Source organism: Cordyceps fumosorosea, assembly GCF_001636725.1.
Source record: "Cordyceps fumosorosea ARSEF 2679 chromosome Unknown scaffold_14, whole genome shotgun sequence".
Lineage (NCBI taxonomy): Eukaryota > Fungi > Ascomycota > Sordariomycetes > Hypocreales > Cordycipitaceae > Cordyceps > Cordyceps fumosorosea.
Genome location: NW_017387314.1, coordinates 784628 through 811781, shown reverse-complemented (window position 1 = coordinate 811781; position 27154 = coordinate 784628). Strand labels below are relative to the sequence as shown.

The 27154-nt window shown below is 55.2% G+C and overlaps 10 protein-coding genes across 10 annotated transcripts; 4 read left to right on the top strand and 6 right to left on the bottom strand.

Annotated features, from left to right (window-relative positions):
- Positions 1-199: 199 nt before the first annotated feature.
- On the top strand, positions 200-1260 carry ISF_05918 (NAD(P)-binding domain protein; the record flags this gene model as incomplete). The annotated part of the gene is made up of 4 exons (XM_018849523.1): positions 200-231; positions 280-332; positions 380-548; positions 624-1260. 4 exons carry the CDS (start codon positions 200-202, stop codon positions 1258-1260), a joined length of 891 nt encoding a protein of 296 aa, XP_018703550.1.
- A 530-nt stretch (positions 1261-1790) lies between these two features.
- ISF_05917 (hypothetical protein) lies at positions 1791-3437 on the top strand (the record flags this gene model as incomplete). The annotated part of the gene is made up of 3 exons (XM_018849522.1): positions 1791-2017; positions 2067-2381; positions 2441-3437. 3 exons carry the CDS (start codon positions 1791-1793, stop codon positions 3435-3437), a joined length of 1539 nt encoding a protein of 512 aa, XP_018703549.1.
- A 734-nt stretch (positions 3438-4171) lies between these two features.
- On the top strand, positions 4172-5426 carry ISF_05916 (hypothetical protein; the record flags this gene model as incomplete). Its single annotated transcript, XM_018849521.1, has 4 exons — positions 4172-4373; positions 4435-4949; positions 5026-5127; positions 5196-5426. The coding sequence occupies 4 exons, from the start codon at positions 4172-4174 to the stop codon at positions 5424-5426; spliced, it is 1050 nt and encodes a 349-aa protein (XP_018703548.1).
- A 289-nt stretch (positions 5427-5715) lies between these two features.
- Positions 5716-8183, bottom strand: ISF_05915 (Zinc finger, RING/FYVE/PHD-type; the record flags this gene model as incomplete). The annotated part of the gene is made up of 2 exons (XM_018849520.1): positions 5716-7683; positions 7743-8183. 2 exons carry the CDS (start codon positions 8181-8183, stop codon positions 5716-5718), a joined length of 2409 nt encoding a protein of 802 aa, XP_018703547.1.
- A 1034-nt stretch (positions 8184-9217) lies between these two features.
- Positions 9218-10208, bottom strand: ISF_05914 (SWIB/MDM2 domain protein; the record flags this gene model as incomplete). Its single annotated transcript, XM_018849519.1, has 4 exons — positions 9218-9406; positions 9458-9916; positions 9973-10112; positions 10196-10208. 4 exons carry the CDS (start codon positions 10206-10208, stop codon positions 9218-9220), a joined length of 801 nt encoding a protein of 266 aa, XP_018703546.1.
- Positions 10209-12611: 2403 nt separating this feature from the next.
- Positions 12612-14818, bottom strand: ISF_05913 (Rab-GAP/TBC domain protein; the record flags this gene model as incomplete). The annotated part of the gene is made up of 2 exons (XM_018849518.1): positions 12612-13115; positions 13172-14818. The coding sequence occupies 2 exons, from the start codon at positions 14816-14818 to the stop codon at positions 12612-12614; spliced, it is 2151 nt and encodes a 716-aa protein (XP_018703545.1).
- Positions 14819-18432: 3614 nt separating this feature from the next.
- On the bottom strand, positions 18433-18984 carry ISF_05912 (hypothetical protein; the record flags this gene model as incomplete). Its single annotated transcript, XM_018849517.1, has 1 exon — positions 18433-18984. One exon carries the CDS (start codon positions 18982-18984, stop codon positions 18433-18435), a length of 552 nt encoding a protein of 183 aa, XP_018703544.1.
- An 891-nt stretch (positions 18985-19875) lies between these two features.
- ISF_05911 (hypothetical protein) lies at positions 19876-20577 on the bottom strand (the record flags this gene model as incomplete). The annotated part of the gene is made up of 1 exon (XM_018849516.1): positions 19876-20577. One exon carries the CDS (start codon positions 20575-20577, stop codon positions 19876-19878), a length of 702 nt encoding a protein of 233 aa, XP_018703543.1.
- Positions 20578-21343: 766 nt separating this feature from the next.
- On the bottom strand, positions 21344-23129 carry ISF_05910 (T-complex protein 1, beta subunit; the record flags this gene model as incomplete). Its single annotated transcript, XM_018849515.1, has 4 exons — positions 21344-21403; positions 21461-22835; positions 22911-23062; positions 23127-23129. The coding sequence occupies 4 exons, from the start codon at positions 23127-23129 to the stop codon at positions 21344-21346; spliced, it is 1590 nt and encodes a 529-aa protein (XP_018703542.1).
- Positions 23130-23625: 496 nt separating this feature from the next.
- ISF_05909 (eukaryotic translation initiation factor 3) lies at positions 23626-25977 on the top strand (the record flags this gene model as incomplete). The annotated part of the gene is made up of 3 exons (XM_018849514.1): positions 23626-23897; positions 23948-25484; positions 25537-25977. The coding sequence occupies 3 exons, from the start codon at positions 23626-23628 to the stop codon at positions 25975-25977; spliced, it is 2250 nt and encodes a 749-aa protein (XP_018703541.1).
- Positions 25978-27154: the final 1177 nt, after the last annotated feature.

Genomic DNA, 27154 nt, shown 5'->3' with positions numbered 1-27154 from the left:
GTTGTGCAGTGGAGATGGACACCCGCATAAGCACAGCAGAACGACTTCCTATTTAGGCCTTGTATTCCATCTGTAAGCTGACAGAGGCAAGAGGAAATAAATACCGACACTCTCGTCATTCAATAATTCATATACCAGCAATTTCTTAGTTTTTAAGTTTGTCTTCCAGCAATTGCTTATTCTTCCAAACCTGCACACCATGGCTTCTGGCAAAACCGTCCTCATCACCGGGTAGGATCCTTGACGGCGACTTACACAATGCGGACTAACACGCTGCAGCTGCACGCCCGGTGGTATTGGCCATGCTCTTGCTCTGAAATTCCACGAGGCTAGTATGTATCCATGAATTTCATTGATTGCAGACCATTGACCGTGGAAGACTACCATGTCATCGCCACCGCCCGTCGCGCCGAGGTCCTTGAGGAGCTGACTGCGATGGGCATGAGCGCCGTCTCGCTCGACGTCACCTCGAGCGCGAGCATCGAAAAGTGCAAGGCCCAAGTCACCGAGATTACTGGCGGTACCCTCGACATTCTCGTCAACAATGCGTGCGCCGAATCTCCCCCCTCCCAACTCTTACTCTACCAAGACCAGCAGTACTGACACAATCTTGGACCCCCCAGCGGCCTCCTTTACATGCTCCCCGCGACCGACATCAACATGGACGGCGTGCGCGCCACGTTCGAGACCAACGTGTTCGGCGTCATGGCCATGTGCCAGGCCTTCATCCCGCTGCTGATCCCCGCACGGGGTCTCATCCTCCAAGTCTCCTCCATCTCCGCCGTCGCCGCCGACCTCTACGCCAGCGTCTACAGCGCCACCAAGGGCGCGCTCAACTCGTACTCGCGCAGCCTGCGGCTCGAGCTGCGCCCGTTCAACGTGCGCGTCATGGTCGCCGTCACCGGCACCGTCAAGTCCCAGATTGCGACCAAGATCGCCCAGCAGCGGCTACCGGAGGGCTCGCTATACGAGCCGGTCAACGACATCTACGTCAAGCGCCACCAGTTCAGCCAGGAGACGATCCCGATGGACACGGACGTGTACGCGGCGCGCATCGTGGCGCAGGCGAGCAAGGGCGAGGGCTGGCTGGGCGGCTGGCTGGGACGCTCGCCGGACTGGTACTGGACGGGGGGGATCGCGCGAAGGACGTGGTTCGGGCAGTACCTCCCGACGAGTTGGACGGAGGGTATGGTGGCGGCGCTGTCGGAGAATGACGAGATTACGAAGCGTATTCAGGCGGCGCAGCAGAAGACGGGTTGAAGCGGTGTTGCGATGATGTTCTACCTCTGTTGTACATGGGATTAGCGGTTTCTTGGTATGATCTTTTCGATAGATGAATAAATGGGTCTGATCCAGTTCATAAAGGCTCAGCAAAGGACTCATATCTCGAGAGATAAGTACACTGGTCTCCGCGTTAACTGAGTGCAACCAAATGGCCGTCAACAAACATAAAAACACAATAAGCTGACCGGGAATTCTTCCCCAGCTATACAGGTCTTTTGTTAATTGTTAGGTACCTATGTACATACATACATAGGTACATACCTAGTCATGGTTTCCGTTTGTGGTAGTCTTGACGTGTCAACCGTGCCAGCTGGCGCAGCTGGCGCAAACGCCGCGCTCTCCGCACATCTGCACAGGTGTACTTTACGTCTTGCTTTATTTGATATGTTTTCCTTTTTGTACTTACTTATACATCTCTCCCCGCGGCGGACGAGAACATCATCCATCCCACCTCGCACCCCTCTCTCTCTCTCGCACAAGTGCAAGTATAAGGACACACTGTCACAATGGTTGGACCTCCGAAAGGAGAAGGCTCAATGCCCTTACCGCACATCAGCGGCTTCTCCGAGAAATGGTGGTTCTCGCACAAGCTCCCGGCCGAGAGGGAACACCTCATGTCCAAAATGCTCGGCAACAAGCGATACCAAAAGGGCAACCGGGCCGCACGTTCCTACGCCAACCTCGTGGTGCTCTTCCGAATGATGCTCTTCTACAAGCCGCTCCGGCACCACGCGTGCTTTCTGGGAGTGGGTGGCTCGCGACTGGGGCATCGTATTCGACAGCAATGAGGCCTTCGTCCGCGGCATCGCCGACTTTTACGCCGACGCGCGCTACGCTGCCCTCGGCGCGAGCGAACAGCGAATCTGCCTGCTTGTGCGCCTCGTCGACGAGTGGCTGCTGATCCGCCCGCTGCCCGAGATTGGGTACACGGAGGAAGTCGAGCTAACCGAGATCCAGGCCACTCGCTCGGCATGGTTCAAGGTCCGCGACTACCACGTCGACGTGCTCATGAACTCGAGCCTCCCGGCCTGCCTCGCGGGTGTCGAGCTGCCCGCCAAGGCTGTGACCTCTCTCTGGGAAGTCGACCCAGAATTGGTGTAAGTCTGCTTCGACTGAAATTCTTTCCTCACAGCTGCTGATGCGAGCAAAAATCCAGTGCAATAATGAAGGAAGTGAGGATGACTCGCAAGCCCAAAAGGTCTACCAACCGGGTCGGCGGCGGGTCTAAGCTGCCTGTCATCCAGGCCCAGCTTCCGGCTGGCCCCAAACTGCCGGCAGAGCCGAGGCAAAAGGCCTCCTCCTTGTCTGAAGGAGATATCGACGAGCGGGAGTCTGCGCTCACAAGCAACGTTTCCACCTTTGACGCGCGCTGCTTCACGCCGATTATGAGTGTCATCCAGGCCGGATTACCGTGGCACCCTTCGGCGGACCAAGCGCGCAAGCGAAGCCAGACCGTCGACGGCGTCCTGGAGGACTACTACGCAGCTGAGAGCTCTAGCGCCTTTGATTTGATCGACTTGACATCTCCCGTGCTGCCCAGTTCCCCGCCTGCCCGCGAGCCCATCCCACCACCGCCGCCGCCGCTGCAGCAGCAGAACTTGCCCAAGCTCTCGCCGGTTCTCGTACAGTCCAAGCTTACTCAATTCGCCAGTAAAATCCCGGCCAACGACTCATCCTCCACTATCGCCTCCTCCGCCGTCGCCTCCTCCGCCGTCGCCTCCTCCGCCGTCGCTTCCTCCACCGTCACCACCACTGTCGGGGCCTGGGAGGATCGTCGCCGGGACCTTAGCACGGAGTTGCATCGCATCGCATGGCAGACACGCCGTTGGCAAGCCGATATGCGCGCGCGCGTCGAGGCGGAGACGACGGGATGCGTTCCGACAGCGCTCCACGGGCCGGGGGTCGACGCCACCGGAGGTCACTTGGACGCTGCCGAGAGGGAGCTGTACGAGTCGCGACTGCGAGAGATCGAGACACGCGTAGTAGCGCTGGAGACGGCGCACCGCGACGAGGTGGCCTGGTCGCGCGCGATGGGACGGTTCTTGTATGACGCCAACGACAGATCTGTCAGGGCCCTGCAGGACGCGTTTTTGGCTATTGATACCCTACAGAGGGCGTCATCGGCCTTGCTTGATGAAGGGAAGAGGCGCTAGGAGTAGGTGGAGGACTATTTTCGAGGAGAAGCTGCCATGAGATCATGTTCGGAGTTTGTAGGTCGGATGTGCTTGTGATGATTTGGCTCTGATGACGACAGGATGCTGTACACCAGGCAGCAGGCAGAGCTCGATGACTCGGAAGTTTGCTTAAGCATCAGTTAACAAATACTTGTATGAGAATCATGTTGGAACTAAACATTGCCCTCATTATTCGCCGTATGTGTGCCTATTCCCCTTTGGGCGCAGCTGCTCGTCACATTGTTGCTCGCCCATGACGACCACCACTGGCTGTATGCACTGTAATTAGAAAGCTAGACCTTGGTTGGTAATCTTTCTTCAACTTTGATCCAGAATCTACATATTCGAGCAGAATACTTTCCAAGGCCAACACCTCTCAACACGTCATTTTGCAAAGGTGCTTGGCCATGTCCGGAGGGCGCCGCGTGACTCGGTCTAAGTGGGCGCCCGTGATCGGAACAAGCGCCGGTGCGCGCGGACGCGGGGAGCAAGTGGGACGGACAACAATTTATGGGTGCCTTAGGGCGCGCAAGTTGAATGATAAGAAAAGGTTATATTTTGTCTTCATTATCGAGTTTTCTTCTTCACTCTCGCCATATTCTTCTCGTCTTTTGCTTTCTTTGTCGTCATGCTGAGTTTCGTGGTCGCGTGCGCCGCTGCAGCACTCCTGTGGCTGTCTTATACATTCGTCAGTCCGGCAGCCGACCCTTGTCATGCCGACCATCCGATCCGCCGCTAACGAAAAGCATCTACAGGTTCGAACCAGACGAGCGCGGGAGACGCCTGAGTCGGCACGGCCTGAAAAGGAACATGTCGGCCAGTCACCACAGATTACGCCGCTGGACGGCCTGGTCTGGGAGAAGGAGGAGCCCAAGCAGCTGAGGCCGTTCAAGCCAACCTACCACATCACCATGGGTATTCTACATCCCGGGCGATAAGCTATTCCATTATCCACGCCACTGACCCCGCAAAAAAGCATTGCAGGCCGACACCCCACAGGACCTCATCACCATCGACCGGGACTACCTCGAGCGCGTCACCCTCCGCCGGCGGCTCCTCGCCTCGCACCCCGCCACCGTCCACGGCTGCACCCCCCACGGCGGCGCCTCCGTTCGCGAGCTCTACTCCTACCTCCTCGGCTCCTACCTGCCCCGCCGCTACCCGACCGTCTTCCAGCTCGTCGGTGGCTCGCTGCGGAACGCGGCCACCGGCGCCACGCACCCGACGACGTGCCCCGACGACCCGGAGGCGGCGCTCCGCGTGCTCGGCGAGACGGTCGAAGAGGACCTGTTCCTGCTGCGGGAGACGCCGCAGGGCCACGAGTCGACGGCGTTTGTGTGCTGCTTCCCGTCCGGCTTCGACCCGAGCGAGAAGCTCGGCCGGCTGCTGAGCGAGATCCACCGGCCGGTGCCGGCGTACGAAAAGATCGCCAAGAGCATGGAGCGCTTCTTCGGCAAGCTCGAGGTCGGAAAGAGCGTCAAGCGGATGAATGTGGGTTTGTTTCCTTGCTTCTTCATCCTCAGGTCTCCCTCCGTTTACGCCCTTGCTCACGCTTTTTGCGCAACAGTGGTCCGTCCAGACGCATGACCAGCTCTTCAACTGCAAGGGCAACCACATCATCGAGCACGAAGACACGTACATGCCCGACGAAGACGTCGACATTTCCCAGGTACTGCTTTGTCCCCACCCGTCATCCCTCTTGTTAGAAAATCGCCGGACTGACAACCCTCGGACAAGACCTTTGTCCGCATCGAGCTCCAGACACTCACCCGCCTGCCCGAGACGCGCGCGATCCTCTTCTCCTTCAAGACGTATATGTACCCCGTCCGACAGCTCAAGGAGGAAGGCGGCGGGCCGGCGTTTGCCGATGCCGTCGACGGCCTGGCCGACGGCAACGCGCCCGGGATGCGCATCTACAAGGGCAGCGTACGCTGGGGCAAGAAGGTGTGCGAGTACCTGCGTTCCTAGGCCTATGGCGCTCATCTATGCAAGCATGGCATACGAAGAAACGAGAGGGTATGGTATATGCACAATAATGAAGTTTACATATTCTTTGTAGTGATGCCGCTATGTTTCTCATCGTCATCATCAACACCTTTGCATCAAAACGCCACGCAGTCTACATTTACATCTCGTCTCGTGCTTTTTCAACACAAACTCCCCGTGTATGCTGTTGCAGTGAAAAACAAAAAAAAGCTAAAAAAAAAACAAAAGCAGATGCAAGCTTTTGATCAACAGTGGGACAAGAAAGACGCTCTTAACCCCATGATACCAGAACTTTCTTGCCCTTCTTGCCCTTCTTGCCCTTGCCGTCCTCTGCCTCCGCTGCCTCCGCCGGCGTCGCGTCCGCCGAGGAGCCGCCTCCACCCCATTGGAAGTTGGACTCGGCGTGGCCATAGTCACGGCGCACACCCCTCCCACCGCCGTAACCGAAGATGGTCGTTGTCGGCTTGGGCGCGGCCGGTAACGCAGGGAAGTTGTCGTCGCCACCGCCACGGGCGCCACGGGTGCCTGCGCGCAGGGAGGCCGCAGCAGATGACGCCGGGACCCACGACGGGCGCCCAGCCGATGATGCACCGCCACTACCCGACTTGGGCGGGGCCGACGCCGCCAGCGACGGGAAGGAGGAAGCGGCGGGTACGCGGGATGTCGAGGCCGCGGCTGGCGTCCAGCCCGGCGGCGTCGCGTTCGTGACGGGCGCTGGGCCTGCAAGTCGCGTGCTGTTCTTAAGCTTGAGCACACGATTCGAGTGCTTCTGCGCGGGCGCACCACGCGGCGCGGCCGGGTTGGCAGACGCGGCGTGCGCCCAGCCGCTCGAGCTGGACGTCTCGCCCTGCATGCCGCTGAGACCCGGTAGGCTCGGGTAGTCCTCGTTGATGGCGCGCCAGTCCTGCCACGCGGCTCGTAGGCCGTCCGCCTTGGCCTTGTCCTCGAACAAGTCCGCCACTTCGCGCGCCATGGTGCCGAGCGCGTTGGACGAGACATCGCCAAACAGCGTCAGCAGCGCGTCGATGAGCTGCGGCGCTGTCAGCGCGCCGCGCTGGTAGGAGGACACGTGCCGCCGGAAGCTGGCCAGCTTGGTCGCGTCGTTGCCGAGGAGGTTGGCGGCGCGCTCGATGACAGAGCTGTGCCGCACGAGCCGGGCGCGGTCCTCGGGAGTCATGTTGGCCGTGTCGTTGAGTGAGAGTATGTCCATCGGGTCGCTGAGATTAGCCGTCGACGCGGGGCCGGTCCGCGGGGTGTTGGTGGAGCTGCCGTTGCGTGGCGAGGCACCACCACCACCGCGGCCGGCGGAGGCGGCTGCCGGCGCCGGTGTGGAGAGTTGGCCGCCGAATGTGCGTTGGGATACTGATTGAGCCGAGTGAATCGCCATTTGTCGCTGGAACGCAATCTCGTCTCGGCGCAATGGTTGTGCGTATGCAGGCGGCACCGAGTCCTCGTTCGGGTCCCTACCCCGACCACGACCGCGCCCCCTCGCTCGGCCCTCGCCGCCGCTTCCGCCACCACCACCGCGCCGCTCCCCCTGATACGTCTGCCGCAGGTCGAAGCCCGCCATGTCCACCACTCTCGCATCGCGCCCCACGGTCTTGCCACCGGCGTGCTCAGCCAAATTGTGCGCCTGCAGGTCCATGTTAGACTCGAAGACGACAAACTTCTTCTCCATGCACTCGCGGTCGTTGCAGAGGAAGTGATCCTTCTTAAAGTGCTGCTCGAGCGCGTTGTAATCGACAAAGTAGTGGGGTTTGCGGGAGTCGCGGCGGTCGCAGATGAAGCAGCGCTCGTGCTTCATCCGGCAGTGCTCGTAGAGCCGGTCGTCGTCGTAGAAGCGCTCGCCGCAGAAGCCGCAGAGCGGATGGCCCTTGAAACCGGTCTGGTCGGCGGCACCGGGCTTGTCATCACCCCGGCGCATGTGCTTCTCGAGCTCGCGGTCGTTAAAGAGCTCATGCTCGTGTGTGAAGACCTTCTTGTTGCGCGTGCATAGGTCGCACATGCGCTTCCGGTGCGCCGACTTGACGTGGCGGTGTAGATCGGGCCAGCCGAGCCCGGCAAAGTCGCACGAGGCATCGGGGCAGTTGTAGCGGAGGAGGAGAACGGTATCGCCGACAATATCCTCATTAGTATACTTAATGCCAATGTTGTTGTCGACGGTGGTGAGGTCGGCGGGTTTGTAGTCTTCGAACTTCTTTTCCGCGTCGTCTGTAAAGATGACGTAGGGAGCCTCGGTCTGACAATGGATTGTTAGGGAGTCCGGGGTCAAAAACCTGATCTAGATATGACACTTACTCGGCAGTGGGCACAGTCCTTGGTCTTGTAGAGCGCCCTCATGCGGAGGCCACAGATGTGGCAGGTTTTGTGGTTACAGGGAGCAATGGAGTGGTGCGCGACGGGATTGGCGCAGATGAAGCACACGTCCTCGTTTTCATCGTCATCATCGACCTTTTGTGTGGCCTTGTGAGCCGGGGCAGCGAAACCGTTGGCACCCGCTTCTTCCTTAGCAGCACGGGCAGCGACGGCGACATCTTGCGCAGCGGGCTCAGCGGGCAGGTCGGTCTTGACGCCGCCACGATTTCCGCCGCCACGGCCTCGCCGGCCGCCGCCGCCTCCACTGCTATTTTGGCCGCCACGATCAGTCCGGCCTCTGTTGCGATTGCCTCGTCCGCGAGAAGCTTGGCCTCCGCCGCCGCCGCCGCCGCCTCCGGTTGAGGATCCGGCCTCTTCCGGCATCGCTTGCGATTGCGAGTTGTTGTCTCAGGTGTGTGCTTGGAGTTCGTTCGTTCGACTTGGTGGTAACGTGGCCATCCAATGCCTCTATAGTTAGTTATAGATGGATGTACGTATAATATATGTGTGATGGAGTTAGAAGGGCGTCGAGGCAAAGCAACGGAAGAGACAGGTTTCCGAATTTCCTGCTCAGAGCAAGGTACGAATTTGATAGCGGCAGTCCCACAAGTCTCCAGAGGGGCAAAGCTTGCTAATTTGGGGCCCCCCAAAAATGACAACGAGGGGCAAATCAGCGGATGAGATGATTTGATGACTCAGCGAGACACCATGTAAAATCCTCCTGCCGCTAGTAATGGCTTATCAACTCCAGTGACGAAAATCCGCCTTGTACCAGGTATGTAAGAGTCACGCCGCGAACAAGGTTACTGGTGACAACACGCCAAGGAAGAGTCAGAACAGTCAATAATCTTTTGATTTGGATATGCCGTAAACAAGTGACTCGTTCTCACGCGGGAGTTGTCCAATCTATATACGAATAGTCCTGTCTTGTTAGTGAGCGTCTGATCTTTCGCGTCAACCAGCCAGTCACCGACACTACAGTATCAGCACATTGACCACCACATCCATCATCAGCATCCATCTCGCCTACAATTTTGAACAGGTATATTGTAGCATTTACAAGACTGTGGCCTCTTGGCCAGTTTCTCCGCGTACTCCAGTGCCTTCGTGGCTCACCCGCATTTGCCCACGCACGTTCTTTTTTTGGCTGCTGCCCCAAAACCGTCATTTGTGGTGGCATCAACATAAACACCAAATACGATTTGTATCATGCCTTCACTGCGCCGCCATTTGCCCCAGAACTTCCAATGAGGATGCGCAAAAATACAAGACCCACGCAGTTTGAAAAATAGAAGAATAGAAGAAACCAAGTGAAACCAGACAACCTGGGGTTGCCAAAAACAATTACCGTTGCCCAACGCCTTCGGTATAGCACGCCACGGCTGTGACCAGAAGGCCCATCCGTTTACGGCGGCTACCTATTCCTCCCCGACCGGATATAGATGGTTTCCGATCTCCTTGTTCATCTTGAACATGTCCACCTTACCCTGTTTGAAAACAGCATACATTCGTTCATCGCAGAGGATCTGGCGCTTGTCGCTCGGGTCCTGTAGGTCGTTTGCCTTGATGTGCTCCCAGAGTTTCTTGACAACTTGGGGGCGTGAGAGCTGGGATTGTTAGGACATGACGAGAAGCTGAAGAGCAATATTTCGACAAACCTGTGTTTCTCCGCACAAGACGGAAAGGCTCTCGCTCAGATTAAAAGGTTTTTGAAATCCACCACCAGCCTTGCGCTTCGGGGGAGCCGCGTCGCTGCCATCCACGTCGCTATCATCATCACGGGCGCGCTTGGAACTCTTCGCCTTGGGAGCTCGCTTCTTGGTGCCGCGAGGCTTGTCACCGCCGCGTGTGGTGCGGCCTCGGGCCAGGCGGTTTTCTTGTGCCTGCAGCTGGGCGGCTAGCCTTGCGTCGGCATCCTCCACAGACGACGAGCGCTTGGCTTTCTTCTTCGCAGGCTCAGAGCCGGCCGATACATCGGAATCGTAGCGATCGTGGTTCCCGTTCGTAGCAGAGCGCTTACTCGGCGTCGGCGCGGGGATCGGCGAGGCCGGTGCGTCGTCAGCATTAGCGCCCGAAACAGCGTCAAAACGTGCTTCTATCAACTTTTTGATCGCGTTCTATGTAACGGTCAGCGTGCCGCACTCGGTCGGCGAGCAATTGTGCATATGCGTACCTTTTGCTCGCTGAGATCCTTGCCGCCGAGCGAAGTTTCGAGACCTTGCCGAATGTTCTTGCGCGTGATAGTTTGGAGGTCGGCAGTGGCGAGGATGCCGTCAATGATGGCCGTATACTGTTGACGCTCTTCGGAGCTCACTGACACGCGCAATTGTCAGTCTTGCATTGATCTTGCAGGGAGTTTGGCGGCGACCGGTCGTGCAGCCGATATGGAAACGTACAAGGGGCGCTCATGATGCTAGCTTATATCGTGTGACAACGTGCAGCGTGGGGAGGAAACAGCAATGCGAGCGCGCGCGGCAAAGGGAGAATCGGGTATCGGCTAATCGGCGCAGCGGATGGGCGGCCGCAAAAAAACTCTCAATGGATGACGACGACGAGCTTTGCGGACACCGGGAGAAGCGAGCGTGCTGGAGATGGAAACGGGCGTGTCGGGAGAGGCACGGGAGAGACGAGTCAGTGCATGCCCTCGGGTCAAGGTGCGTGCCAAGGTGACCGAAGGAGAAAAGCGACCAAAAAAAAAGGGCCCAATGGCGCCTATCGTCCAGGGACCTAGATCGCCCGATCGCAGTGAGGAGGGCAGAAGTGTTGACTGAGGGGGAAAAAATAACCTCAGGTATGGTTATCCTCTGCGTTTGTGGCGGCAGTTTGAAGAAAGTTGGGCGAACAAGAAGCCGTCACCTGACGAAATGGCCGAACCTAGAGACGAAGAAAACAAGCGTCACACCAGCAAATGGCGCCAAAGAATACGGCTCTGGCTAGCGGGCGCCGGCGGCCACACACGCGCAGCGGCGGGAACAAGGAGCCAGGTTAAAAAAGACGGTGGCAGGGATGGATCGACGGCACGGTCCGGGAAGCGCGAGACAGCGCAAAGAGCAAAGATGAGAGAGAGAAAAGCCCAGGTCAGGTCTCGATTTGCGAACACGGCCGCGATGGGGAGGAAGAGAGAGACAAAGAATTTGATGAACAATCGTTGCGTCGCGAGATGGCGCTGGTGTTAAAGGGAACTGTGGATGATGATGGGGATCTGGTGACAAGGCGGAACCTGGGGCGGCCGTGCCGAGCATGTGGCTGGTGACGCCACACTAAGTAACCGGTAGCTACCCGGATACCTACATACATACAATCACCACGGGCATCAACGCACAGCTAAACTATCTTGATACTGGTGCTTGGCCACTATTCCTGTACTCGCCGCTCTTGGTTGCTATTCCGTATCGCGGGGAGCAATGCGCTTAGTACTTACCTGCGTCACAGTTGCCAAAGCCAATTTCCACCCCCACGCCCAACTGCGTTACACAACTAAAATCGCAAAGAAATGTTCTAGAAAATATGGACTGATATTGGTCCCGGTGAGCCAATCGAAGCGCTGGGGTATGTTGGATTCAGCGTATCGCCGGTCCCGTTCTTAAGCGTTTGCCTCGTGACCCTCTAACATAGGCTTTGCCGTGACACTGAGCCAGGCAGACAGCAATAAAAGAACTAAAGAATGCAAAGTAGACAAAAGAGAAGACGGTTAATATAAAAGGATTCGAGGAAGGGTAAAGGAACCTAGAGTAAATGAAAGCTACTTCGGCAGCACTAAATCTAAATCTAAACGCCAGTGAAGAGCGTGCATGCGTTCTCGCCTCGCCTCCAACAGCTGTAAGTCAACTCCGCGTTGCGTAAAGCCTTCCACGAACCGGCTTGGTTAGTTACATAGCTTTAACGCTATGACTGAAAGCGGCATAGAGCCAGCGCAACTCAACAGTACTAATGGCACCCAATGCTTAGCTAGAGAAATCGCCGTGCTCCCTCGTTCCGCAGCCAGGCCGGGAACTCCGTCCACGTCCTTCCCCGGCGACCGGGTGTACACGATCACCTCTTCAGCCTACCACGGATCTAGACTTTTAGCCAGACCGCCGGCAAGACCTTGAAATCCTTTCTTGAGAGACTGAAGGAATGGCAGTTCGATTACCTAGATGCGGGTCGCCGACGCGGCATGGGGGTAGCAACGGAGCAAAAAGGCAGAGTTTCCTCTTCGTCAAGTCTACGAGGTCAAGCCGTAAACTAACGGTAGGCAAAGTACCCAATGGTAGAAAGCTATCCGGTGCGATGTCGAGCCGGAGACGCAGTCGATTGATTGCTATCACGCGCTATCCTTTTCAGAGGCTTGGCAGTCAAATCCATATCTCATGTGCATATGTATCGCTACTATACAAATCATCGCCCACGGCGACTAATATATCCATCATTGTAATCAACCCTCTTCAGATCACCATGCAACGAGAAGTCGCAGAAATTCCGACCAGGGGTGGAGAAAATGAGACGAAGAAAAATATAAATGGCCAACCAAATAGTTGTACTAGAAGATTAAGTTTGTGTGATCCCGATATGTCAGTGTTCCTGCAAGCCCCGACGAGAGGAGCTTGCCCATTGTTTTTGCATGCTGTATGTCGGTGTGTGTTTGTGTTTGATGAGACAATATGTGCATTTTGTGATGGTCTCGTACCCATCGTTTGACTTGACTTGAAAGGCAGTCAGATTCGAGCTCCGCCCAAGAACGCCATAAAATATTCCAAAAAATGATTCCCCAGAAAATGATTCCTTTCTATGTTGCTGCTTTTGTGACATGTTTCATTTAAACGCTGAATTGCATCACGCCTTGCCCGCGTCGCGGACGGCCCGGATAAATCTGTCTTCGGCACCAATCTCACCCACCGCGCGCGGCGCAGTGCTGTTGGTTGATGCCTTGGACATGACGGCCCAAACTTCGTCTGGCGTCTTGCTGCCGAGGAGATCCATCTCTCGCTCCATCAAAATGGCCACGGCCGCACGGACGAGCAAGGCATCGCCCTCAAAAACGTAAACGTCCCATAAGCGAGCGGCTTCGTCAATGGCGAGAAGGCTAGTAAAGATACTGGAGAATACGCCGCTCAGATACACCTCCGGAGTGAGATCTGGTACACCGCTGGTCAAGTGGTCGTGGAGCGTGGCTGACTTGTGGCTGAGAGTGCGAAGAACCAAGTTGTAGGCAGAGACTTGAGCAGTGGCATCGGATGTTTGGAAGGACAGCGGTAGAGATCGGTTCAGGATATTGGCAAGGGCGACAAAGGCAGTTTCGGAGTCGGGCAGGTTGAGCAGCAACAGCGCGGCTATAGTCTGCACAGTGTCAGCAGGGTGAAACAGGATGAAACAAACAGGGTCGGCAAACCTACATTGCATCCAGCAACGTAGCCAATATCGACGCGGTACATGGCATACGCAGACAACACGTTCACAAGAGCGGTATGAAGAGGACCTCCCTCTTGGAAAATGCGAAGCTCGGTCCAGGTATTATCTGAAGCGGCCTGGCGGATCTCTTGGAACCATTTCGCCTTTTCTTCGTCGCCCTCTTCCGCTCTGTCCTCCTTAATGCGCTGTTCCACCACTTGAGCGCGACCTAGCGCAGCGCGGAAGGAGGCAGCAGACAAGCCAAGTTCGTTGCCAATAGCCTTGGACCAGACAGCGCCTCGGCTGCGAGGGGCAATGCCGCGCCACCACATGTCGCGGGTCCGGCGCTCGCGGATGGCATCATTCCAGCGCGGAATAATGTCATCCTCCCAGAGATGCATCAAGGTTTCTGCATTGTTATCGCGATGTGTCGTTTGGGCTCTTCGGGCTGCTTCACGACGCTCATCGGCCTTGATGCTGGCTGCCATCATTTTTTGATACTGCTTAACATGGCGGCGCTCTTCGGCTGGATCTTTGGGTGGGAGCCACGAGGGGCGCGTTCGGCTGAGAACAGCTTCCTTTTCCTTGGAGATGGGCAGAGGGTCGACCATGTTGTCGGTTCGGCGCAGCGGCGGCAGTTCAGGCGTCGAGGACTTGCCGCGCTCTTTGCGATCGTAGGCATACTCTTGTGTTTGAGACGCGGCCCAAGTGTTGGGGCGGGCGGTAGAGGGGCGGCGGGATTGCATCTCCTCAACCTCGTCAGCATGCTCCTCGAGCTTCTCTGTGAGTGCACGGGCTTCGGCATTGAGTTCTGCGTGAGCTAAATTCCAGCTGTGAGCACGAGTCTTCGTGGGGCTCGTGGGACGCTTCTCGGCGTCTGCTTTCCAGGTTGGCGATCGAAGCGAGCCTTGTGCTTGGGCAACGGCAGGCGTGCCATTGCCAATGCTGCGGACTCGCTCCTTTGTGGTTCTCTCGGGAGAGGTGCTGGTGGAGGGTATTCTGCTGGGTGGTCGTTCATGTTGTGGGCGAGGGGAGAGAGGAACGTTGTCCAGGACAAGGCCCTCGGGAATGTCGTCCCCTTCGTCCTCGTCACATTCCTGTTCAAGTTCGGAGATGGACCTGCGGTCGTTGTTGGCTTGCCAGCTGCCTCTACGCGGGCGAGGAGGATAGAATACATCACGGGAAGGACTGGGCAAGGCTGGACTGATGCTGCGCTGGTGATGAACGTGAGGAAGCGAGGTGGTGGAATGGCCCTTCTTCAGGGTAATGGGGCGAGGGTCGGTCAGGGCAGCGGTACTGGTGCTGCGGGGGTTGGTGGAATAGACATTATTTCGAAGATTGGGGAAAGAGCGCCTCGGGGCTGGTGCCTTTCTGTTGCTAACGGCGAGAGTTCGTCCAGCTGCTGCGGGGACGGGAACGTTGGAAGAAGGCGAAGTGATGCGGCGGGTGAGGATCTGGGTCGAGGCCTTGGGAGTGGCGCCGTGCTCGTCGTCGAGGCCAATGTCCTCAAAATGACCAATATCGGCAAGAACACTACCGTCGTCACTAGTGAGGGAATGAAAAGACGAGGACTTTGAGCTTTTGGAGGTTGTCATGCCTGGCGGAGAGTCAGGACTTTGCAGCATGGTGGCGACGGCGTAGGTGGAGCTCATGGCCACATCGCAGACTGGAAGGATGTATTATATGCGAAGATTCTGAGGCGGACAGTCGGAAAATTATAGGCGGGTGGTAAATTGTGCAGTATCGGTCTGAAGGTTGGACTGGTGCGCAACGTGCGACGTAAGTGACGGCGAACAACGAGCGGGAAGTTGGTAGCGTGCCGTGCGAGGGGTCGATTGCCGGACAAGGGGCAACAGGCAGCTAGAACGAGTGGCGATGGCGGTGTATATACGGATAGGAGAGAAGGGGGAAAAGATGCGTCAATTAGGCAGGATAGAAAGAGTGATGTCGAGCGGGATTGAGATGGGAAAGGAAAAGAACGAGTGAAGGTAAAAACGAACGATATGTGAGGCCAAAGAGAGAACGAAGGAAGAGTGGACGGACTAACGCTGGGTTAGTCGGGGAGCAGGGCGGCGAGACTTTTGTCGATGACGGTCACGGAGTATGTTTTTAGTTAGCACGGGAGGTTCGCTCAGGTACCATGTATTTTTGGTAAGTGGGCTGGTGGTAAAAGAACTTCGGAGAGTAGCATGCACAGCGGAGCCAGGGCAGAGACAGGGGGCACACTTGGAGGGCGTTGGGTACAGCAGCTCCCCTGTAAGCGCTGCTGGTGATGCCTTTTTTACGCAGGTGCTGTAGCCTGATGAGCTGGCACTCTGCCTGTGCGCGCTTTAATAGCAAGGATCTACGAACTGAGCGAAGCGAGGCGGGGAAAATAAGAGGAAGAAGCGACATTGCCAACGAGTTGTAACGTAGAATAGGTACTTGAGCAGCAGATGTCGACTGGCACATTCGCTAGTGGAGCCAGCAAGCCTCGCTGGAGCCCGCTGGAACCCACTGAAGCCGCTGAACTCTGCTGATGGAAGCTGGGCAGTGGCCAACGAGCAGTCCCCATACCAGTATGGAGGGACGAGGCAAACACAGCTCGAAATAGCCATCAGCATACCAGTTAGCAAGTTAGCGAAATGATGGTATTTATTGTCTTGACATGACAATGGGCCTCATGTCTCTGATATGATCCCAGTTTATTGATTTTCTCGGTCCTCGCTTCGTTCGATTACCTTGTGCAGCTGCCTCGATGCAGTTGCTGTATGTACGAATAGTCTGTACCTCTAGTGACTGCAGCACCCCCTGGCCCATCCACCAGCTTCCTCTAAATATAATTAGCGCTCCATTCGGTTCATTTTAGGAGGCCACCAATCCCAACGTGTTGGTACCAGTGTCTACCTGTATTATTTTAGTCCTTCAAACCTTGCAAGCAACCTTGATTGCAACCATGATGATTCCTGGGAGCCATTTCCCGTGTTTAGACAATGTCTGGGATCAGTCCAAGTCACCGTGCATCTGCAGCCGCGATCCAACGCTGCCGCTAGCGAGCCTCTCGAGTCACGATTCAGAGTGCTTTGTCATTCATTGGCGTACCTCAGAGGTCAGCGGCAAACACTCCTCCAGTCAGCTCCATGATGGCCATTCTCCTTGGCGCCGATGAATATAGTTTGAAAAATTCTCCTTCTCCTCAGGGGCAACCAAGTGGCCCCCGAGCAAGCCACCACCACACACCACAGCCGCCTGTTCCTGTCTTCCGTCGAATCATGCAGCATAGCCGGTATTGCCGTCTGCTATCTATCGACCAGTACCTACCTGTGTGTTTAGTTACCGTAATCATCCGTCACTTATCAGCAAGAGAGTGCCAGTGAAAAGCGGACCGGCAATCCTCATCAGCCTATTTGGAAAAAGTCACAGCAATCTACAGGCATGTGCTTGTAATTAAAGTTTCAAGGACTGGCACTATACCAGTAACCACCTCCTACAGTTACAAGAGCAGTCATATTCTTCCTCATAACAGAATCTTAAGAAATGCAGGAAGGCCATACAGTCAATGCATAGACACCAATTTCACATCTTTTATTTACATGGGGGACACGGAGTACAAAATCCAGAACCACGGCGACCCGTCGCACAAAGCCCGCCCCCAGTTACCGTCCCCGCGCCCCCGTTTGGTCCATCACGATACCATAACCCCTTATTTATTAATAAGGGTAGAGGATCGGTAAAATTGGTAAACAAGATGCAAGAAATCATGCACGACCTCGAGTCAGGCCAGGGCAAGTTCAGCAGCAAACGTTGGTCCCACCAATAAACCATTACGATGTCACAGACTCACGGCCCGCAAACGACCCCTTCATCAACTCGACACCCTGCTGGCTGGGCAGCGACAAAGATCCGATGTTACTTTTCTCGGGCAATATGGCTTTGACCATGCTGCATCCGAAACGCGCCACTTAGCCCTACGATGCATCCTTAACCTCCTACAGCTAACACCGAGTACCGCCATCAGTGATGCAGGTTTCGATCGATCAAGGCTTCGTACAAAGGCGATTGTCTTAATCAGGGCGCGCACATCAACCTTTTCAGGCCCGATATAGTACCAGTCATACATCTTACCAAATCGCAGAGCCTTGACCCTTATGATGAGTTCCGGGGCACGGTTGTGGATTGTCTGTGCGAGCCAGTCACTCGCGGTAGCGATACTAGGCATATCCAAATTGGCGGGAGAGGAGCTCTGGCCACGGTAGAGAAACAGACAGGTTGGTCGCGGCACTGCATCCTGCCAAGCAGGCATATCAGAAGCACGATCTCGCAGCCGGCATCCAGCCGCTCGTCTTCGCCACACTCCACGTCGCGTCCTCGGCAGAGGCGGCTCCTTCCCGCAAGCTCGGCACGGAAGCCACGTCGCCAAAGCTACAATGCCCCCGGTCACGCGTCGGCTCGTCGATAATATAGAAACCAGATGGGAGACCGGTCTTCTATACTGCCTGGGGGCTTCAACAGCACCCAGCGGCTGCTGCCTATGATATCAGCCCATCACTGGCCAGCTATGTAGGTACTATGCAGGGAAGACTACATCGTCGATCGCCAATGACGGACCACGAGACGCAATGTGAGGCTAAGAGGTTGGTTGTTCCTCTCGAAAGGTACATCCCGCGCAGTTGTCCCCTTCCAAAGAAAAAATATCAACCGACTTGGCCAGGCTAAAAGAGACCGGAGTACCCGTAGTCAACGTGGAAACCCGTCTTTTCCGCTATCAATCAACCTAGATGCAGGCGCTGTTAGAGTGACGATGATAAAAAGACAACGACTAATCGTAAGAGCTGACCAAACGTAGCAAGGGGCTAATTCATAGTCAATTGCGACATGTTTATGCTACGTAGAATGAATGTCAACGCCCTTCTAACTCGCTTGTGTACTCATTTCTTAATTAGGGCAGACGTCCGCTATTCACCAGTCAGCACACGCGAAATTCATGATTAACGCCATCTGCGCTGCTCCCAATTGAATTTCACCTTGTATCCATAACTACAATGCACATGTCAATTCACCTTTTCGCAAAGGCCCTGGTGGATGTGCTGGATGTGGTCTAGAACTCCTTCTGCCCCATCTCTGCTGATCTCGCCCATCACCTAATTTTGTCGATCAGGCAGCCTGGCTCGCACGATGATGGCACCATGACCACTGCAAATACTCCATGCCTATGTACACTTGGGGGTTAAAGTCGTGCTAGGCCCATGGTGTGAAGCTTTACTTGAAGTGCGACAGCTTCCGGACACTACCCAAGGATCCGTTTCAGGATATCCTCACGCAGCTTCTCCGGCCTCTCCGTGCCATCCACGATGATTACATTCTCCTCCGTCGCCGGCCGGCACGGATTCCCCATCTGCGTCACAAACCGCTCCTTGGGATCCTCATCTGCCACGCCGCCCTCCACAGCCCCGGCCGGATAGTCATCGACGCCGCCGCGTTGGCTTGGCATCGGCGCCGGGCGCGCGCGCAGCCGCCCGTCCAGCAGGTCCACGTCGCGCACGCGGCACTCGACGTACCAGTAGTCGCAGCCGTGCCTCTCCGCCAGCGCGCCGCCCTCCGCCAGCGTCTCCGGGTAGTTGCACGTGCTGTCCACGATGACGCTCAGCCCCTGCCGCGCGACGAGGTCCTCGGCGAGCGCCCACTGCAGCCGGTACGCGCTCCGCGCGGCGGCCTGGAAGTCGAGGCCCGCTGTGAGGAAGGCGGACCGCAGGATGTCGTGGTCGACGACGGCGCCGCCGACGAGGGGGCGGAGGAGCCGGGCGAGGGTGCTCTTGCCGGAACCCGGGGCGCCGGACATTTGGATGACCAGTTGTTTCTTAGTAGACATCCTTTGCGCGTATGTACAAAATGGTGGTCACAGAGGCTGGTGAGCATGTAGAAACTTGGAAAGTGCTTCAGCCTTTCTTCTCACAGGCCCCCTCAGCCCTCCGTCCGTGGCTGAGCTACCCTTGTCGCCGGAAGTCCGAGAAAGTTGCGCACGCGAATACTTACCAAACAGCGATAGAGGTTTTTATAGAAGCCTTGTTATTTTTGGAGAGTCTTTGGAAAGAAGTACGTGGTAGGACAAGTACTCTCTAGCTTCCGCCTCAAAACTGCTACATTTGCGCATGTTCTTTTCCCCTAGATGAACGTTTCTCGATGCTAGCAAAATCCATCCTTGTTTCCTTTGATTTCGGTTCTTCCTATTTCTCTCGAAATCTACTTGCTTATCATCACATTGCCCCAGTCGCAACATCTCCCTTGCACAGCTCGACTCGCACCCAGTGTCATGGCAAAAGGTGCTGCACTAGACAACTCCCTAATTTCGCTCCAAGACATCACAACGTCAGAATGTCTGTTTTTTTCTTCTTTTTCGATCCGCTCAACAACTACTCCATACAGAAGCAACATCAAGAATTAGTAAAAAAAATTCTGTGACGCAATATCAGCAACGTTGTAGGCAAACTTTGTCGTCCAAATGAAGGGGCAAGGCGCCTGTAGGGTAATCATCGTTCGTTCACCTTTGCTAATTCTGTGTCTCTTAGCTAAGACCGACACCAAGCGGGAGCACTTGCTCATCATCAAACATCAAACCGAGGTGAATATGGACCCCTTATTTCATCTTGCCATTCAGGCTGCCGCGGCAAGATGTCTCGAACTGAACCGAGATACCAGCGTTGATCGCCTCACGACATTATTAACCCTGCTGTCACGCTTGTCGCATGACCTTGCCATTTTCCCTCACACCAGCGCGCCGAAACAGCGGCTTATCGAACAAGTGCCGATATAGCTGCCGCGGGTGCTGCCACAACCTCCTCCAGTGCATCATCACGGTCCGCACAGGCGCCATCGCCGCCGCGGGGGCAGGCGTGATGGGGCTCAGCTGTCTCATAATGTCTTGCGGCTGATGCTGCTGCGGCGAGCGCCTCATCTGATGTGCCACGGGCTGCGCAGATCTCTTCGGCGTAGCGTGTCGCTGGCGTTCATCTCTAGACGAACCTGAAACGATGGTGCTGGGCGGCTTGTTGGGGGCCGAATTTGGATCAGGCCCCGTGGGGACTACCGTTTCGTCGTCTGATGCAATCGAGGATCCGACATCCAAGGGAAATATTTCGTTAGTCTCAGTGGTAGGACCGGCGGTAGGCCTGGCCGTCTTTGTTCGGGGCTGCTCGTCTACCTGCATGGGAAGTGGCAGGGCTCGAGACGTGTCTTCCAGAGGCTGTGGCCTTGCGGTGCTAGTTGCGATAGCCTGAATCTCCATCTGCATCTCTGAAAAGGCGGGAGGTGGTGCAGCGAGAGATTCTTCTGGGCGTCGTCTGGGGGTCGCGCCAATAGGTGTTGGCGTTTGCGGTTGCTGTATTGCGTTTATGCAGCAGGATGCGTCCCAATCACGGGCGTGCGTGGCCGCCATGGGGAAGGAGAGATCCCCTGAGTTGACCACATCATCGCTTGGGGGAGCTTCTGACCGGGTTCTCCGCGGTTCAAAAAATCTGGCCATCACGGGTGGTGCGGCCGGGGCGACTCCCTTGCTCACGCTTCGCGAGGATTGCTGTCGCTGCCTTCTCACAATCTGCTTTTCTTCATGCCGTAGTTTGACATCGGCAACTTGGAGCTCTAGTTCGCATTAGCTGGAAGATTCATATAGCGTAGACATATCGTAAATATAGGCCAGAGTGAGTGTACCTTTTGCCCGCTCTTTAGCCATCTTTTGCTTCTGTCGGGGCGATTCGTCTGCCACCAGGATTAAGTTTAAATCCGAATACCGCAAGGCTTGTATTGCTTACCTGCCATTTTGTCGCGAGCCTCTCTCATCCGCTCTCGATAGCTTTTCCCGCGCCGCTTGGAAGGTGACTGCAGCTGGACGAGACAATCTGAGTCAGAATTAGAGCTGATTGAAATAATATCCATCATTGCGGTTCTAAAGAGCAATGTAAGCCGGTGGATGATCGCGAGAAGCTTTGAATTGTGAAGAAAGCACGCCGTTAGTTTTCCTTCGTTTGCAAACACCACGTGTCAGCGCCAGCTGACAATCACTCAGTCCTCACTTCTGCACGCAGTCACAGTATGCCTGTCAATCAATGTTCCTCTCTGTCTATGGTATCATTACAGATTCATATCCACTGGCTAACGATCATATACCACTGTTCTTAACTTCTTTTTATGTCCGTTACTCCATTTTACATCTGTTCGCGGGCTCGCGGGGCAGCTCTAATGATGTTGTCCACACGGATCAGGAGCTATTTTTGAATTAGCAAAGCATTCTACCGTCTGTTAACAGAATCTGGGAAACTTACCTCTGCAGCCTCACTGGCAGATGACACAACAGCCCTCTTCAGCTTGTAGCTCTCAATAACACCCAGATCTCGCATGTCGGCAAGTCCGCCGCCAGGTGTCATCAGGTCAAGCCCGTATGTAGACATGCCCTTGTACACTGTATTGCGCAAACGTGCCACTAGGTCACTCGAGTCCAGGCCCGCATTATCAGCGAGGATTGTGGGCAGCTGCGTCAACGCAGTGGCGAAGCTGTTAACAGCCATTTGGCGCTTTCCCTCGACCCTTGTCGAAGCGCCCTCCACAGCCTTTGCCATCAGCATCTCGGCACAGCCACCTCCAAGTGTGGTACGGGGTTCCCGAACAGTCTGTGATAGAACGGCCAGGGCATCGTGCAAGCTTCGCTCAGCTTCGTCGAGAAGATGCTCGCTGGCACCACGGAGAACAACAGTGCAGGCCTCGCCAGCAGAGACGCCAGAAAACTTGATCAATGTGTCTTCGCCGATGATGACCTCCTCAATTAGGTCGCACTGCCCCAGCTTGACCTGGTCCGGGTGATCAAAGGTAGAAGCAATCTCGCCGCCGGTGACGAGAGCCAGACGCTCGATGCCATCAAAGTCGGCGTGCTCGATAGACATGATATCGGCATCTGTAAAGAGCTGCTCGGGCCAATTGTAGATCAACTGTCTGTTGATGAAGCAGTTGATGCCATGGGCCTTGATCTTGTCCACCTTGGCCTTCATCTTATCCTTTTCGGCTTTTTCAAGCTCAGCAAGCTTGGAAGTCGAGCCAACCTTTACGCGGGCGCCAAAAATCTTGATCTTATCGGTATCCATGGAGGTATTGGCGACAAGAATTTTGGCTTTCTCCAGGCGCTTCGGCTGGTTGACGCCAATCTTCTTGTCCAGGATGAAGCCTTCATCCAGATACGAGTCACTCAGCTTACCACCGGGCTTCTTGATAATTTGGATGTGGCTTAGGTCAGAGGACTTCTTCAGTCGGAGGACGGCATCGGTAGCGAGTTCGGCAAAGTGCTCGCGATCCTGGGCGAGGACTTTGGAGCTCAAGGTTGTGCGGGCAATGGCGACGAGGTCTTTGCGGAACGCGTCGGGGTTTTTGCTGTGGTCGACGGCGGAGGCCTCAAGAGCCTTGAGGGCTGCCTGGCTAGCTATTCTGTATCCTTCGATGATGGTCTGGGGGTGAATTTTCTTGTCGATGAGCTTCTCGGCTTCGCGAAGCAGCTCGGCAGCGAGGACGGCAACTGAGGTTGTACCGTCACCAACCTCATCATCTTGCACTTTCGAAATGTTGACAAGAACTTTAGCGGCGGCGTTGTCGAGGGCAATCGACTTGAGAATGGTGGCGCCGTCGTTGGTGACCATGACTTCACCGGTGGATCTGTCGGTGAATTAGACGGTGTATAGACGAGAGCGATGGTAGCTCTTGTATGCCTCCCTTGGATTCCGAACTTACGCAGACTGTAAAATCTTATCCATACCCTTGGGACCGAGAGTGCTCTTCACCAGGTCGCCGACGGCAATGGCCCCGACGAAGGCAGCGAGACGCGCATTCTCACCCTTTTCCTCGGTGGTCCCCTCCGCAAAGACTTGTGTAGGTGCAAACGACTAGAGCGCGAAGGAAATTAGTGTGCTTGAAGTCGCAGATGTTTACATCCAGGCGTGATCATACCATGGTAGGCTGTCTTTTTGGTAGAGCCTATCGTGTGCAATAACTGAAGCTGGAACCTATGCTCTCCGCCCCTCGAAGCTCATCGAAGGCAGCCTTTTTTTCTGGAGCTTCTAACAGCCTCTTGCAGGCACCACCCCACCATGTCCCCTCTGCACGTGACTTGCCCCTCGATGGACCAAACTGCCCGGCAAAGGAAGATCGCTTCTCCGCCGCACACTTTGTGGAAAGTCGAGAACCACCAAATTTGCGACGGCCCAGGGCATCACCGAAAAAAACAGCGTCTCTTCCCCACGCACGACAACGGCCACGACATTCGCGCCGCACGAGGATTTCACTGGCACAGTCGACACTCTGCCTCCGCGTGCAGCTCTGGCCTACATAAACCCTGCCGCGCCCAACTTGCATATAAACAGCTCTTCTTCTCAAATTTCCAACACAGCGACAAAAGCGGGGCATCGTTGACAGACCCCTCGCTTGCAACACGACCGCGACCGACACCATGGCGCCCTCCTTTGATCATTTGCGCGAGGCCGACCTCGATGACGACGAGTTCAACGAAGATGATATTGACTTTTCCGATCTCCGAGAGCGCTTCGACGTTCAACTCGACAAGGGCTACGATACTTTTGTCGTCATTGACGGTCTACCTATCGTTACAGAAGAGCAAAAGCCCAAGCTCGTCAAGTTTCTCATCAAGAAGCTAAACACCGTTGGCAAGGCCCGTGAAGATTCTATCTATATGCCCATGGGTGACAAAGACAAGTCTCTAGGGTTTGTAGTCTTACCTCACGTCAGCCCGTTTTCCCTCTAACGTTGCACAGATTCGCTTTCGTCGAATACTCCTCTGCCAGCGAGGCTGCTGCTGCCGTCCGCTCCCTTGACATGGTCCCCCTCGATAAGAAGCACACACTGCGCATTAACAAGATAAGCGATATTGAGAGATATGGCGCTGAGGGACGTGTTAAGGAAGAATACGTCGCCCCCGAGATTGCTCCCTTCGAGAAGCGTGAGCACCTCAAGTGGTGGCTTAAGGACCCCGCTGGACGCGGTCGCGATCAGTTTGTCATGTACCGCGGTGACAATGTCGGTGTCTTCTGGAACAACGAAAAGGACCAGCCCGAGAATGTTGTCGAACGCCAGCACTGGACCGAGACCTTTTTGCAGTGGTCGCCCAAGGGCAGCTACCTCACTTCTATTCACGCCCGTGGTGTCCAAATTTGGGGTGGCAGCTCCTGGTCCAAGCTGGGCCGCTTCCCCCACCCGTTTGTCAACCTTGTCGCATACTCGCCCAACGAAAAGTACCTCGTCACTTGGTCTAACCGCCCGATTTCGGTACCCGAGGATGGCGGGGATGGTACCCTTACTGCTGATGACGAGGGCAAGAACTATGTCATCTGGGACATTGAGTCGGAGATGCCCATTCGTTCGTTTGCCAACCTGGAGCCGCCCAAGTCTGAAGATGGCAAGCCCCCGCCCAAGCAGCAATGGCCCGCGTTCAAGTGGTCGGCCGACGACAAATACGTCGCTCGTCTGAACCCTGGACAGTCCATCTCGGTATACGAGCTTCCTCGCATGAACCTCCTCGACAAGACCACCATCAAGATTGACAGTGTGGTTGACTTTGACTGGGCTCCTGCCACGGTCAAGCGCGACGGTGTCAAGACGTACGAGCAACTGTTCTGCTTCTGGACTCCTGAGATTGGCAGCAATCCCGCTAAGGTTGGCCTAATGAGCGTTCCTTCCAAGGAAATTGTCCGCAGTCTGAATCTCTTCAGCGTCAGTGATGCTAAGCTCCACTGGCAATCCGAGGGTGCCTACCTGTGCGTCAAGGTGGACCGCCACTCCAAGTCGAAGAAGTCCCAGGCTACGACGCTGGAGATCTTCCGCGTCAAGGAGAAAGGCGTGCCCGTCGAGGTTGTCGACACGATCAAGGACACAGTCATCAACTTTGCTTGGGAGCCCAAGGGTGACCGTTTCGCCATTATTACCACAACCGAGCCTGTGGCCGCAACGGCGGTGGCTCCTAAGACGGCAGTAGCTTTCTTCTGCCCTGAGAAAGCCAAGGGCCCGGTCGCCGGCAACTTTAAGCACCTTCGCACGCTGGATAAGAAGAACAGTAACGCCATCTATTGGTCACCTAAGGGCCGTTTCGTACTTATTGCCACGATTGGCAACCAGCAAAGTTCGGATCTTGACTTCCTTGACCTCGACTTTGAGGGCGAGAAGCCCGAGTCGGATAAGGACCTTACGGCCAACCTGCAGCTGATGAACACCGCTGATCACTACGGAGTGACGGATATTGAATGGGACCCCTCTGGTCGTTTTGTGGCGACCTGGGCCTCTGCGTGGAAACACTCGGTACGTCTTTTCTCTCTGCCATGTCTGCTGATGTATACTAACAAGCGTTCAGATGGAAAACGGCTACCACATTTACGATTTCCGTGGCGAGGTTTTGAGAGAAGAGCCCGTCGAGAAGTTCAAGCAGTTCCAATGGCGGCCGCGTCCGGCAACGCTACTTACCAAGGAAGAGCAGAAGCAAGTGCGCAAGAACCTGCGGGAGTACAGCCGCGTATTTGAGCAAGAAGATGCCGACCGTGGAGCGTCTGCCGACTTGGCTGTTGTGGAGGCGCGCCGCCGCATGCTGGAGGAGTGGTACATGTGGCGTGCGGATGTAGAGGAGGAGATCTACGAGGAGAGAGAGGCGCTCGGCCTACCACAAGACCCGCACGCCGGACTACTGGCGGCGAAGACGAAGGAAGTGGAGGGTGCAGACGATTCAGGGCAAGAGGAGCGCATTATCGAAGAGATTGTGGAGGAGGTTTTGGAAGAGACAGAGGAGATTGTGGGTTAAAGCGGATGCTTGTCATGCATGTGCATGGATTGATTTTGCTGTATGTAGAAAAAAAGAGGGAACCAAGGGAGACTTCAGTAATGACGATTTTGAAGACATTTCTTGTTATGATTCATATATGGTAAAACCCCAATTGATACATTGTTTGATGAAAGAATCGAGATGTGATATGCTGTTAAGGTTACACATTAACTTTAAAGCATACATACTCTGATGGCCAAGAAGCGCGCTTCAGGAGAATTGGGTTATGCTACGGCCGACCCGAGAAGTTATGGGACGAGAGTGAAGAAGCTCTGTTTGAATACAGCATGGCATAGCTTGTGTCACATGCCATGGCGTGTTTGAAACGTGTTGACGTTGTGTTCGTATTCAGCCGACTTGGCAGCCAACATGCGCGGATGCCGGCAGTTATGCGAGTCACCGGGTACCTTATCTCATACCGGTAGGTACTAACATCCTATGTACTGTAGCTATTCTTCAGCCACCTGCTGGGAACTGGCCGGGAAGTTCTGGAGGCTAAAACGCAGGCAGACTGAACAGAGGTTTATGGAACGCGCTGGAACATATTCCTGGAGGCATATAACACTGAATAAAAGCAAGAGGAAGAGGCGCTAAGAGAATATGGCGTTATTAGTCAAGGCAAGGGAGACCAAGGAGGCGGGCAGTGGGGACGAATTATTTTTGTGCGCAGCTTGTCTGAGCTTGTCTTGGGTGGTGCAATGCGGCGGCGCAGCTGCGTTGACACATGTAGGGGGCACAGAGAAAGGATGCGAAATTTAACAGGAATGATGATTCGGGAAAAAAAGGAAGTTCAGAAATGCTAAAAAACCGAAACAGAGAGATAATGCCTGAGCAGAAGGCTGTTGAAGTGTAACGCCATTGCCGTCCCGTCCTGCGATGTCAGAGCGAGCGCCTCCATAAATAATCATGTACAATAATAATAAAGCTAATCAAGCCATGAAAAGCACGCAAAACACGTCGCAGCACAAAGAAAATCGTGGTATGGATACAGATGTCGCGTCTGCAGAGAGCGTCGAAGGTGTCTAAGGTATAAAAAGATTAAAAAATTTCAAGAACGATACGAAAGATGAATATTATAAGAAGATTGAGAAAGGTGAGAAAAAAAAAGAAAAATGTAGAAATAGAGGAAGGATAAAAGCAATAGAGAGGATAGACC